Source organism: Adiantum capillus-veneris, chromosome 5, assembly GCF_014529385.1.
Source record: "Adiantum capillus-veneris isolate H3 chromosome 5, ASM1452938v2, whole genome shotgun sequence".
Classification (NCBI taxonomy): domain Eukaryota; kingdom Viridiplantae; phylum Streptophyta; class Polypodiopsida; order Polypodiales; family Pteridaceae; genus Adiantum; species Adiantum capillus-veneris.
Window position 1 is genome coordinate 7,389,506 of NC_140935.1, and position 14,914 is coordinate 7,404,419.

Sequence of the window (14,914 nt, forward strand, 5' to 3'; positions counted from 1 at the left end):
AACTTTCTTGGAAATTCAGATTCCAAGCTGTCAGGAATCTAATTGGATAAGGGCATTTTGGCTGGCCCAAAATGCTGACATGGCCAAATTTCCTTCCTACGCGTCACCTGGCTAACTTTGGCGGCGAGCCGTCGAATTAGCAGGCGTACCGCTAAGTGTGGAGATGCAGACAGGACTCGGGAAAAATGCGGCCAATAGGAGTCTGGCTTGGTTCACAATGTCAATAATTAAATGAATGTGGAAGAGATCTGAACCGTTCGTCGGGAATGCCGAGGTCGGCCGTGTTAGATCACAGCCGTTGAAGGAACTCAAATGACCAAAGCAATTTCCAGTTAGAACTGTAGAAGTGTCGTCGTTTGAAAAGCCGCGATAGCCGGGAGCTTCAAGAAAATCAAAGATCAGCTTCAAATTCTCGATCTGCGAACCATCCTGAAAGCTACTGCTTAAGCCTTACGCAGATTGGTATCCAAATAGTGCGTCCTCACCTGCTCCCTCTTCAATCCTCTCGTCCATCTGGCTATGGCAGACCTTGACTTTTCACCAAAAACGCTTTAGATTTTCCAACCACCTCTCTTCCTAATCTCACGAGCTTCTTGCACAAGTTCTCTTTTCTCTTGCTTTTTTGCTCCCCCCCATCCCTTTGCAATCCCCTGCTAATCTGTCGACGATACAGTTTGCATGAATGAGTTCTGCAATGCTTCATGCGACCTTACCTGCATCTAGCTCTGCAGAGCAATGGAGCTCAAGAGCTTCTCCATGGATGCATGCATCACAGTCAAAGGTTCTGCGTGGGATGCATGCAGGTGTGCAGCGGCACATTCTTAGTCTGCGGGTGGCCCCTATTTTTGAAAACAGCATGAGGCATACTTTTATGGACGCGATCAGATCCAGGAGGAAGGTGGGGCTTAGCAGAGTAAGCATGGAGCCGAGTCCTGCTGTGACAAGCGAAGTGATAAGCAGATCGGACTGGAATCGGGTTGCAATTGTGTTGGAAGAGCTTAGGAGGAAGTGTGACACTCCTGCTGATGAGCTTCTTTGTGTTCTCATTGATGGCATGGTTGAAGAGATGAAAGCCGGCCTTGCTGTAGAAGGAGGCAGCAAAGACTACAAAATGATTCTTACGTATGTTGATAAGCTCCCCTCTGGGTACGTGGAATCTATCACACATATCACTCTTCCTTTGAATCTTTCTGCTTGATCAGTGGTCCGTGGATTATGTTGATTCTGCAAGGTTTCTGTTCTGACATGGATCTTCAATTGTCAGAAAAGAGAGAGGTCATTTTTATGCCTTGGATCTTGGAGGCACAAATTTTAGGGTCTTGCGTGTTCACTTTGGGGGCAAGGAGTCCCAAATGAAGGATCAAGAATACCAAGAGGTTTCCATTCCTGCAGAGCTTATGCTGGGCCAACATGAGGTGGGTATCTATTATTCAAATTGCCATGCATTTAAGGAGAAAACACTTCTAGTTAAATTTGTCATGGCTGATCATGCAGGAGTTATTTGACTTCATAGCTGGAAAACTTGCTGAGTTTGTATCCAAAGAAACTGATGCTTACCACCCTTTACCAGGACGAAAGCGTGAGCTTGGTTTTACCTTCTCCTTTCCGATAAAGCAAACTTCAATTGATGCAGGGACACTCATCAAGTGGACAAAAGGCTTCGCGGTTGAGGGAACAGTGAGTTTCCTTTCGTTTGACTCTGGATGGTTTTTTTTTAGCTCTGATAAACACAGTAAGCATGTTTCCTTGAATCGTGCATATACATGGGGCACTAATTATGATGAGCGGCGTCAAAAGATATATACAGCAAAAGCTGCATCACGCTTGTCATGCATGGTTTGATATAGGGTGTCAAAGAGGTCGAGATTTGGTCAGACTAGTTTCCAAATACCAAATTTGAATGCTTTTCACTGAAATTCTTTGAGGAGTGCATAACAATTTCACTTGGAAGATATGTTTTGTTACTCGTTTTGGCCAGAGCCAACTGTCACGCAAGGCTTTGTATCAGATTTCAGAGCATTTAAAAGCAATTTAAGAGTGGAGATGTGCTTCATCAGACTTTGCAAAACAAGGATGGGTGGTATGCTGCATGAGCTCATTGTACAGTTCATAGAATTGCTTGAGTTTCGGGATAGCTAAGTTCACATAATAGGGTTTTGATAAGCAGTCATGTAGCATTCAATCGTGCGATGAACTGCCGCATTGAGGAGTGCATTTGGCATTATCCTGGTCAACTATGCATTAGAAGACCATTGTAGTCGTCTTTGGTGTCATATGAGGAAATGCAACATGTCCTGAGTGGCATGCTGCTGCTTGCTTTGGAATTATATTTGTTTGTTTATGTAAGCCACACTGATGTTGTCACAGGCTGGGAAGGATGTTGTTCAAGCGTTAAATGAGGCTATGGAGAAACGAGGGCTTGATATGGTTGTAACGGCTCTGGTAGGCTTTTGTTATTGTTCAAAAAAGTTTTTAGGAGCGTTTACTATATGCATAGGAATTGTTTGTTTCCCATTATGTTTTTTTCAGTTGCAGGTCTTATTGTAAAGTTGATCTCGTGTCTTCTGTTATTTGCTCAAAAAAAGTAGGTAAATGACACTGTTGGAACTTTAGCAGTCGCATCTTTAGCCACACAGAAGCAGGATGACGAAGTCATGATTTCAGTCATTCTAGGGACAGGGACGAATGCATGCTATGTCGAAAGTATTGATGCCATACCAAAGTGGGAAGGACCTAAACCAAGCTCTGGTAAAATGGTGAGTTTGGTCTTTTCTACCATTAGATCACAAAATTGAAGTTTTCTATTCTTACATTTTGAAGTATTTTAGGCCAACCATTACCCGGTACTATTCATTAGCGTATATGAGCAGAAACTTTGCAGAGAAGACTGTTCAATTTTGAATTGCTTAGATATTTTGTAATAGCAAACTAAGAAAGAATGTGACTGGTCTAAATCAATTAATATTCTTGTAAAAGATCTGTCTGAGATTCTATAATCATTGCCTCGCAAAGAGCATACCATCCAGATTCCAGACAGAAAGAAGCTATTGAGTAATGCAATCTCTAGATTCTAGAGCTTGCATTACCTGTAGGCTGTCATCAAGTTTATCCAGGCCACTTCGACCAATTTATTTCCCCTCTTACAAATTCTTGATGCATCATGTATTTGTTTTGCTAGGTTGACTAGCAATCATCCCGGATTCATGTATATATGTGTGTGATCTTTTTGCCAGGCTCAGTAGCAAAAATTTGTGACTACAAACGTTGGGAGCTAGGATTTCAAAACATATCGATTACCTTGAACTTTAGTTTCTCACATCTTAACATGCTCCGGGGTATGATTGTAAAAAGCATGCTATTTTCGTAATTACCAACAAAATTCCAAGAGAGCAATCTTGAAGAAAATTCAAGAAATCGAAATTATTTTCTAAGAGAGAAATTGGTCTCGCTAGGGGATGGGTTGGGAATGAACTATCCACAAGTATAGCTGCAGGGTGTCACAAATCAGCCCTAAAATTGAGGTGCATAACACAAATCAGCCCTAAAAGTAGAGTGCCCTTCTATTAATAAGCCAAGGGATTGGATAAATGAAAAGCCAAAGGTCGGACAAATGAAAAGCCAAAGGTAAGATAAATGAAATGCCAAAGGTAGCACATTTGAAAAGCCAAAGATCAAACAGTTGAAGCTTGAAAAGCCAAGGGTCAAAGGCACTCAAAAGGCTAGACTAGTATGTCACAGACTTGGGCTAGACTAGTAGTAGTATCTTTTTTTCAAACTACTAGCCAAAGGTCAGATAAATGAAATGCCAAAGGTAGCACATTTGAAAAGCCAAAGATTGGACAATTGAAAAAGCGAAGGGTCAAAGGCACTCAAAAGGCTAGACTAGTATGTCACAGACTTGGGCTAGACTAGTAGTAGTATCTTTTTCAATTTACTAGCCAGTATCTGTTCCGGAGCAAGCATCTCCTCACTCAGGTTGATTTCAGTCTGTCAGTCGTTCTTATTCTTGTGCCTTTTTGGGGCACCGCGCAGATATGTGTCCTTGTTCTCCATAGTCAAAACACTTTCTCGTATTGAGGTATTCGTCTTTTTGTTCCTCTGTCAGACGGGGATGTGTATCTTTCTTTCTTTTGCTTCTGCCTTTATTTGTCGAATCTTGTTCGGTCCTTAGTGTCAAAGATTGATCTATTGGATAAGTTAGGTTACCTGAATGCATAGAAAACCCTTGCTTAGCATGTCCCATCAATTGCTGTATAGACTTGGATTTTGTAATAAACAGTAGTTGCGTATCTCTTTGGGAAGTTCACAACACAACCGCTCGATTTGCTGCTTAAATCTCATCTTTTTAAAAGATGAGGCAGGTAGAAAAACATCCCAAAATCTCTTGCAATAAGTATCTGCCTTGGCCATCCGAAGATGATTCCAAGCGATAATCACGTCATGTTCGTACTCTTGAGTGAGCCACGAGGAAATAAAAAATCTCTTGAACTTTAGCCACTTTGTCGGTGCTTCTTTTCGTAATAGAAGAGTTAACCACCATGTTCGTGCATTTTCTTTCAACTAGGATGCTTTCCCTTCTAATCTTAGAGTGCTTTGAATAGCGTCCTCCAGAATAGAAGCAAGGGCCTTGTGTCCATCTTGAAAATTTGAAAAGGTATCAAATTTTATTGCTTGTCCGCCCTCCTTGAATTCTTTGGTCTTCTTGCTCTTTATCTTCGAGAAAGTGGTATTGATTGGCTCTATCAAAGTGCTTCCTCTTAGAATAAAACATCTCGTCATCAAAGTCTGAACTCTCTGAAGAGGATGAATCCTCCTCAGAAGTGTCTGAAAATTTTCGAGATTTTGGGGGGATGTGCTTTTCTTGGTCTTATTCTTGTTCTTTCCATGTCTTTGGTTCTTCTGTCATTTCTTGCCCTTTCTGTCCTCATCACTGCAATTAGAAGAGGAGGAGCTCTCGAAACTGTCAAAAGAGGATGAGGACGAACTGGACACACCCTCGAAGCGTACACGCTTCTTGGCTTTTCGTGCATTTGTAAATGAAGACTGTCGACCCAAATAACCAACATAATCTGTTCCCTTGCTACGTCTCTTTGGAGGCTTCTTGGTCTTCAATATTTGGTTTAACTTGTCGTTTGATCACATCATTAAGTTCATCTTCAGTGTACATCCGTCACAAGACGAGCACCACGTGCCAACGGAAAAGCACTCAAGAATTGCTTCGACAAGTGCTAGCCTCGAAGACCGAACCACCCAAAGATCGTGGGAGTTCCTCAAGTGCTGCAAGCCACGATGCGGATTCCAACCATCCACTCACAAAGAAGTTGACTTTCAGTAAGTATGACGGTAAGATGGATGCTACGGTTATTCATTCTTGGTTCCATCAATTTAATGCTTATTTTGCGATAACTAAGAAGACAGGAAATAGCAAAGTTTTGACGGCAGCTATGTACTTTGCCGGTGATGCCATTAATTGGTACCACGCATGGCAAGAGGCACAGTTAGCCGTGCACCTAGAGGAAGCCGACAAATTCACGCCCCTTTCCTTCAATTGGGCTGATTTCCAAGACAAGCTCAAGGCGCGGTTTATACCACCTCAGTACCTTGTACGATTGAAGGACGATTGGCGCGCTCTCAAGCAAAATGGTATGCCAGTCATGTCTTTTTCTAATCGTGTTTTGCAACTAGGCACTCAATTACGAAAATTGGATGATGAGCTCAAAGAGGCTTTTCTCTTTGGATTGGACGAGTACATCAAGTACGATGTCGAGGTGCTCGATCCAATCGATCTCAACAAGGCGGTAGCGGTTGCTCTCGCACAGGAGATGAAGCACAACAAGGGAAAGCCTAAGGAGAACAAGACTTCCACAACTACCTCGCAGCCTTCTCAAAACCCTCAGAACGGTAAGAACGGTAAGAATGGTAACTCTTCTAACCAATTTGCCAACAGTCTCTCAGAAAAGAATTCTTCCAATGAATCTAAGGGTAAGGCTAACACAATTGCTAAACCTAAGCTTACTCCAGATGAAAAGGTCGCACAAGGAATTGTAGGAGGATACATCACGTCGGAAGAGCAAAGCACTTATTCTAAGGAAGGTCGTTGTTTTCATTGTCACATTAAGGGTTACATAAAAAGAACATGTCCTAAGCTTGAAACGAATGAATTTAAAGAATCCACAGAACCCACTTCCTCGGTCAATGCAATTAATGATAACACAAGTGTGCCCCAAGTTTCTCACGACCCTCCCAATGATGATTCTCTCATTAAATGTTATGGTCGTACATCGGGGCAACGTTTTGTCATATTGTTTGACCCAGGTAGTATGCATGATGTGATCAGTCCCTCTCTTGTTGAGAGAGCCCACCTCGAAGTTAGTCCGAGATCTTCTATGGAGGTCTCTGGCTTTCTTCCCGGTATGGACACTCTCATCACGGAGGAGTGCCTTGATGTGTTGTTTGCAATTCAACAAGCTGCCTTCACTAGAAGATTTGTTGTTTCTGCTCTCTCAGGATGTGATATGATTTTGGGCATTCGATGCTTTCGTGATAATAACCCTCTCATTGATTGGGAGGCTAATACCTTCACTCTCAATGCCAAAAGTGATTCTCCTATTGTCATTCATGGAGAGGACATTGTTCATTCTCCATCTCTCATTCCTACTATGTAGGACAAGATTGAACGGAGTCAGGAGAAGGAGACTCGTTTTTTTTCTCTCCAAAGCATGACACATAGGATTTGCATGATTGTGAAAAGCATAATGATTTGATTGACAATGATCAGCATGATGATTTGGATGATAAAGACAAGCGTGATGATTTGCATGATCAAGATGTGATTTCTCACAAGCATGATGATTTGCATGAAGAAAATGTGATTGTTCACAAGGATGATGTGTTAGTGGATGCTTTTTCTAGCGAAGCTAACCTCGTTGCAGATTCGATCAATCACGAAGAGTCGATCTTGGCTCTTGAGCCTAGATCCAAAGAACCCTCATAGGAAGTATTATGTGTTGGCATGATTGATACGCATGCATTGTTCGAATGTTTCATTCATGATCGTTTCCTGTATTTTAGTCAGCCTCTCTATGTGATCCCTTTTCCTAGGCATGACATATTGTATGTTGAGCACGTTTCTCTCATGGATGAGCACGAATGTATGCGGATTTTTCATAAAAAGCTGAAAAGTATGTATGTCAGGAAGTCAAATTCCATGTCTCTTCCTTGGCATGACACAGTTTTCGAACAAGCTCATGAAAGTATGAGCACCAAGCATGGGTATTTCCGTTGTGAATTGCCACAGTCGATTGTTTTAGATAAACTGAGAAAGATTCGATCTCATTGTTTGCATGTGTTTGATGAACGGTTCGGCACTCCGTCTCTTTGTTCATCTACATTGCATGCACAGTCTTTAAGGAAGATAATATTTTTTCCATTTACTTTACATGGAATAGGTATGTTCATGTTTTTGTGTTGGAAGTGGTTTCAGGAATTTTCAGCCATGCAGATTCTTGAAGAAGGAAGCATGACTCTCGACGAAGTTGAAGCATTGAAGGAGCCCAAGAGACTTTGTGTCGCTTTCGGCGCGGCCCAAAAAAGCAAGCGTTGCAGACCTTTATGAAGTTCAAGTATCGCACGACCCACACATCAGAGTGGGCCGCCGAAGAGTCCCTTCCAAGATTCCGAATGTTATTGGCGATCTCCCTCGACGCCATACAGTTCGGTACCAGTCCCTCACTTTGAAAAGGAGAGGATGTCACGTGACACATCCAACCCTATGTGTTCGTGGACAAGCTACAACATGATCAATGTTTAGTAAGTCCAGTCAAGTTTACATTAGAAGTGATCTGGCACTTTTGTGAGTCTATTCGTAGACCGTGCATGCCCAGTCACTTAGCATAGATGCATATCCTCTGGTTGCACACAGCATGATCATCAGTATTCCCACCAGAATCCATCAAATTCCATTAGGGGAATTTTCCATTGATTTTAGCCTATTTTCCCTATTTTTGACATTTTTCACTTATTATTTTTAAGTGACTTTCCAACAAAAGTAGGTAGGGTAATTTTGCTAAGTTGGTATATAAGCAAACCCAAGTTAGCACTCAATGGCAAAAGAGGCAGCAGGAGCTCCCCGCTCAACAGGCACCTTCTCAGCAAGAACCCCTCAAGCACCCCCATAAGCCTAGCGTTTTCTTCATCGCTAGACACCTCCCCTCTCTTGGCGTTTTTCAGCCTTGGTTGAACCGCCACAGCAACCAGCCCCCAGCGTTTTCAAGATCGCCATCAAGGCTGTACGAAAACAACGTTTTCAGTGCTCTGTCGCATCAGACAATCAGCGTTTTCAGTCAAGTGCAGCAGCAAAAACGCAGCCACATCCCTGCAGATACTCAACGTTTTCAGCCTTGAATCACAGCAGCACCATCAGCGTTTTTCAACATCAAAACAACAGCGTTTTTTAGCCCTAAACGGTCTGGCGTTTTCAATAGCCCCAAAACAGCCCCAAGTTTGGCAGATTTTCAGTAGATAGAAGATCACCGATTTCAGCCCGTAAGTCATCATCGTCGCCACTGACATAGTCACGAGTTGCATCAGTCCATGCATCATTATTGTACACCTTTGTGCAATCAATAATAGACCACTCTCGCTGTCAAGTGGGGCCTTCGGAGGAGGGTTTTACAACGTCTCTGGTGTCGTATCTCTCTTCTCTCTTTCTCTCAGTCTCATACACTTGCATGCACAATATCCACTCACTTTGTTCTTGATCATAACACTCTCCGTAAAGAACGGAAGGCTCTCCCTTCCATAAGAACTAAAAGGAACCTTGAGCAAATATGGATCACTAATCTTGAGAAAATACAACATTCATTCAGCTGCACCTTACACATTAAGACCGCATCCAGACTACGACCACAAGTATCACAATATACTTCAAACGACTTCTACAAGTCCGGCAAAGTCAAAACTGGTCCCGTAGTCAATTTCTCTTTCAAAGTCTGAAAGGCAGCACCTCTGTGGGTCCCCACGAGAAAGGGACTCCTTTTTGTGTCAAGATATGCAGAGGGGAAGCAACCGCTGCAAACTTTCGAATGAACCGCCTGTAGTACGAACACAATCCCAAGAAGCTTCTAGCTTCATGGACATTCTTCAAATCGGGCCAATCACGGATAGTCTCTATCTTGGCCGGATCCATTTGCACTCCGGTTGCTGACACAATGTGTCCCAAAAAGTGTATCTCTGGTAGGAAAAATTCACTTTTCTTTGCATTAATCACTAACTTGTGATCTCGTAATGCTTGAAAGACCTGGAGCAGATGATCTCTATGTTCTGCCTCATTCTTGGAGAAAACAATGATATCGTGAAAGAAAGTGCCAACAAATAGCCTGTACTCTCGAAAAATCTTGTCCATCATCCGGTTAAATGTCGTCGGAGCATTGGTCAAGCCAAAGGGCATCACCAAAAACTCAAATAACCCAAAAGTCGTCCGAAAGGCTGTCTTGTAGATATCTCCCCGTGCGATTCTGATCTGATGATATCCACTCTTCAAATCAATCCTGCTAAAACACGAGGATCCGTGTAATGTGTCGAGTATATTATTGATCCTAGGAATCGGAAATCTGTTCTTGATGGTGATTGTGTTGAGAGCTCTATAATCGATACACATTCTCGAAGATCCGTCTTTCTTCAAAACCAACAATATTGGAGAGCAATACGGTGAAGTACTAGGTTGGACAAGACCCTTTTCCAAGAGGTCTTTCACTTGGGTCATAATCTCTTCACTCTGTGCTCGGCTCACACGATAAGGTGGCCGGTTTGGTGGTGTGCTTCCAGGTATCAGATCAATAGTATGATCTTCAGGACGAGCGGGTGGTAACTCGCCTGGCAGGCCCTTTGAGAAGCAATCGGCATGAGAGTGGAGAAAATCTTGGCGTTATTTATCAAGTTAGACATATTTGTCCTATCCTCATCACTTAAACTCTTTCAAAAAGATCGAGTAAACAAACAGACTGGATTTCATTAATTTAGAAATGGCCGAAGCCGATACGATAGGGACAGACTCGCCCTTAAGTTTTATATCGAGTACAATGGTTCTGCCCTTCTCTGTAGTCAATGTCGCTTTCCTCGCTCGATAGTCGACCACGGCGTTGTTCTTGTGGTACCTGGGAATTCCCCAGAGAACATCACAACCTTCCAAAGGCATTATGTAAAAGTCCTCATGCCCCAAATATCCCTGACAATGCAACCAAAGTTTGGCAATGACAGGTGTAATGGCTACGTCCTTGCCGGGTGCCGCTAGAACTGCCTCCGCAAGTGGTCCCATCCGATCGGGAGTGATCTTGAGCCGCGCCGCCAATTCCGGTGAAATGAAGTTGGCCTTGGCTCCTCCATCAAAGAAGATCAGGGCCTCTTGGTCTTTCACTTTGCCCCAAGCTCGGCAAAGTTCTGTATTCTCGTCCAACGTGTTGATATCGGTACCCACACAATCTGGAACCAGTCTTGTTTTCATCTTGCCTTTTCTTCCACGTTCGTTAGCTGCTCTCGAACTCTCAGGCCTTTCGTCGTCCTTGTCGTTCTGTTCTTTCTGTGCCTTTTTAGGGCACTTCGCGGAGATATGTCGGTTTCCCCGCATCCAAAGCACTTCCCCTCCTTGATGAAGCGAGCTCTCTCCTGACGAGTAAGCTTGGGTCGTGCATCTATAACCGGCCTGTACAACGTAGAGGGCGGTACTATTTCAATCCATAGTTACCCGGAACGCGGAACGGGAACGACGACGGGATCCCCGCGGAACGGGGGAACGGCTAGGGGTTTGGAACGGGAACGGCGCGGAACGGGAGGTATAAAAAACACCAAAATAGTGCATTTTTTAGCTCCTTGTGTTTAAATACAAGGAGTATTAGAGTGCTTTGACTCTAATTCTCACAAAAAACTCGTTTTGAAGACCATTCAACCTTGCTATGACTAGATGATGAGAGAGAGAGAGAGAGAGAGAGAGAGAGAGAGAGAGGGAGAGGGAGAGATTTGAGAGAGTGGGAGGGAGAGGAAGAGAGCTTGAAGGCTTGAAGCCTTGAGCCTTGAGAGAGTGAGTCTTGAGAGGCAGAGATCTTGAGAGTGTGAGAGGGAGAGAGCTTGAGCCTTGAGGATTAGCTTGTGGAGAGAAAGGGGGAGGGGGGTGCATTTTATGAGTCCTTGAGGCCTTGCACACTTCAAAAAGAAGCCCAAACATTTACTTCAATTTTTTCAATTTTTGCCAAATTTGTTTGTAGCCGTTGGCCATTCCAGGGGCATTCCGGAACGTTCGAGGGGTGTTTCGGAACGTTCCGGAACGGCCGTTCTGGTTTGCACTAGCCACCCGGAACGTCAGACGTTCCGGGACGTTTCGGAACGTTCGGGAAGGGAGCTGCCCCCCGGAACGCCGGAACGGGGGCTAGGGAGCGTTCCCCGGTAACTTTGTTTCAATCACCTGTTAACTTTACACAGAGCACTGAGAAGGGAAGAGAACACAGTTGCGTCCAGCGACTAGAATGTCACTGCGCACACGAGACCGACACCCTGTAGGCCCCAAAGACTGGTGCCCCTTTCGGTATTTCTTTATTCAAATCAAGGTAGACGATCCGACCACTTAGCACAAGCTTTCACAAAGCTGTCCAAACCTGGCAAGGGCTGAAAACGTAGGTTTTCGACCTGATTTTGGCAGCATAACGGCGCAAAAACCCCTGTAGGTCAAAAGTACCTGTCTAGGACGGATTCCCTCGCTATCGAGAAGCTTTCTGGTGCGCTGTCACAGAAATTCAACGGGCTGTAATTCCCTGTTTTTCACTGCCGGGTACCCAAAAGGGTGTACACGCATCCCAAGGCTCTCGCGAGGCTCCCCCGGGGTTCCCTTGCAGTTTAGGTGCGAAACCCTAAACCTGCAAAAAAACACAGCAGGCTGTAATTCGCCGTTTTGGATTGTTTTTAGCGAAGCGAACACGCCTACGCATGTCCCAAGGGCTCCCGCACACAATGGGACAGTTCCCCTGTGAATTGGACGAGTTTTCACGCGAGAAAACTCTCCAAACTCGCAATCTTTCGCGATGGAATTGTGCGTACCTGTGGGGGATTAGCAATTAGCTAATCCGGTTCCTGTTCAGAAGGCTCTTGCCTTGGCAAACGCGCATAAACCCCCAGAACTGTACATGTTCAACTAAGTAGCCCAACTAGTGGGGCATTACCATATGTGCCAAAGGGGAGAGAGAGATGCATGAGAGCAAGTCATCGCGCTACATGAGACAGAGGAGAAGGGAAGCTTTCCATTAAAGCTGTAGACCGGCACCCACTACTCACACACACACTGTAGGTCACTTGTGTTCAAAAATCAGCCTCCTCTCTCAAATTGGGCGCCCCCTCTTCATGCTGGAAGTGGCAAAACTGCATGGAGCGGCCATGTGTCCAGTTTGCCCCTTTTGAGTTAATTCTCTAGTTCCCACTGACTTATAAAGTTATAAGTGACTTTCCGAGTGGCCCGGACTTCATTTGGCGCACACAGGCTTCCATACTCATCAGAATTCAGTGCTAACTGGCCCGACCAGTCCCAGACTGACCGACCCAGACTCCCGCTATGAGAAACCTGTTCGGCCGCAGCCGTTTCACACTGGCCATGCAATGTCCGCTTGCACCTTTTCAAGGGTTCCGGGGAAAACAAGTAAAAATAAAAATAAATAAAAATATCTAGTACTTATTTACGGAAGGCAACAGGAAAAATACACCTCTTGGTGACACACCCCACCCTTGAAATACTGCAAGCGACCTCGCTTGCATGCCAATAATACATGCGGTATCTGTTGATATCACACATATTCTATGATGGGAATCCAAGATATACATGCTTCCGGAAATGTAGCGTTGGACGATTAAACAATCCCACCAACTTGGCTACGACACATATATCAAGCATAGAAGCCTTCTGGTGTACTCTGAAGCACAAACTTCTCTAGCTAAATTCTGTATGGAAAGAGTAGATACAATTGCTTAACAACTCTCTTGAGCATCATGAACCATGCTCTTGCCTTGCTCCAAAAAGGCTACATCAAGTCACTGTGGGTTCCATCTGAAAGGCTTCAAGATACAATTGCAATAGCTGAGGTGAATCAAGCAATTCAGACTCTTCCATCCATTTGGCATCCAACGATGGATAGTTCTTGAACTTCACCAAATAGCGTCTTGCAACCTTTTCTCTAACCTTTCTTTCTTTATGTGCCAATATTTGTTCAAGAACAAGGATTTCATCCAATTCTTCCACTTCGGGTTGTTCCTCATCAAGCATATTCTTTGGCACATCACCAACAAAGGGTCTTAGAAGGCTGACATGAAAAGCATTATGTATTTTCCAGCCTTCTGGTAGCTTTAACCTGTAAGCTACATCGCTGATCTTTTTTGAAATCTGAAAAGGACCATAATATCGCATATTGAGCTTAGAAAACAAGCGTTCCTTGCCTTTCCTTTTCCTTAACCTGGCCTTTTCAAAGCGCAAAAGCACCCAATCACCAAGTGAAAATACAAGTTCACGGCAGCTTTCTTTTGCTTAGCCTGAGTCTTCTCAAGAGCAATCTTTATCTTCTTGTATGTTTCATCCATATCTTGCACATACTTGTCTGCCTCAAAAATCTTGTCCTTAGTCTTCAAAATGGGCGGGACTTTCTTCCCTCCTTCCACTATCTCAAATGGTGCCTTACCTGTTGACGTATGCACAGTGTTATTGTAAGCATATTCAACCAATGGAAGATGGTGTTCCCAAGTTGCCTTGTGCTCTGACACATAACATTTGAGCAGGTCCAGAACAATAGAATTTGCCTCTTCTGACTGTCCATCAGTTTGCGGATGAAAGGAAGAAGAGAACTTTAGCGTAGTGCCCATGTTCTCAAACAATGCCTTCCAGAAAAGACTCGTCATACGTGGATCCCTGTCACTGACAATTGACTGAGGCATCCCGTGGTATTTAAAGATATTGCTCATAAATATCTTGACCATGTGTTCTGGCTTTATCTTCTTCCTCACAGGAATGAAATGGGTCTGCTTACTGAACCTACAAATGATAGTCCAAATCCCATCATTGCCTGTTTGTGTCCTTGGAAGATCAAAGATAAAGTCCATTGCTATGCTTTCCCATGGCCTATCTGGGATCGGCAATGGTTGCAACAATCCAGGTTGCTTTTGTCTGTCAAATTTGACTTTTTGGCATACTAAGCATGATCTTACAAATGTGTCAACGTCTTGACGCAAAGCTGGCCAATAGAAGAATGCCTCAACCCCTTTCACTGTCGCATCAATTCCACGATGCCCAGCATAAGGTGGAGCATTACTTTCCATCAAAATCTTTGACTGTAACTGTTTAGTAACGCATAATTTTCCATGCATCATGAGAAAGTCATTCTTAAGCATATAGTGCTCATGATGTTGCCCATCAACAAGCTGATCATAGATCCTTGCAAAATCTGAATCTTCAGCGTATTGTGTCTTCATTTCGTCTAGTTCACAATGGTACGGAATTGACACTGCTGAAATTTGGGGCTTTCGTGACAATGCATCAGCCACCACATTCTTTTTCCCTTGCACATGCACAATCTGAAAATGGAACATTGACAAGATGTTTGCCCATCGCATGTGCTTCTCAGACAACTTCGTCTGTGTGAGAAAATATCGCAAGGTTACATGATCCGTTTGGACAACAAAATCAGCCCCTAGCAGATAGTGTTTCCAACTAGTGAGAGCATGAATTATTGCCAACAATTCTTTCTTATAGACTTGCAAGTTCCTTTCAGTCTTCAAAAGAATTCTGCTCTCATATGCGACTACTTGGCCATTCTGCATTAGAACTGCACCAAGACTATGGCCACACGCATCACACTGAACCACAAAAGGTTTTGAAAGATCTGGCAAAATG

The 14,914-nt window shown here is 43.8% G+C and overlaps 1 protein-coding gene across 1 annotated transcript in view; it reads left to right on the forward strand.

Annotated features, from left to right (window-relative positions):
- Positions 1-368: 368 nt before the first annotated feature.
- The window catches only part of LOC147456837 (hexokinase-2-like), a 37,783-nt gene continuing 23,237 nt past the window's right edge, over positions 369-14,914 (forward strand). Inside the window, exons 1-5 of the mRNA XM_086511959.1 lie at positions 369-1,146; positions 1,265-1,415; positions 1,495-1,677; positions 2,368-2,442; positions 2,589-2,756. Coding sequence (XP_086368085.1) covers positions 683-1,146; positions 1,265-1,415; positions 1,495-1,677; positions 2,368-2,442; positions 2,589-2,756 — 1,041 coding nt within the window. The 5' untranslated portion in view covers positions 369-682. The remainder of the gene's footprint in view (positions 1,147-1,264; positions 1,416-1,494; positions 1,678-2,367; positions 2,443-2,588; positions 2,757-14,914) is intronic.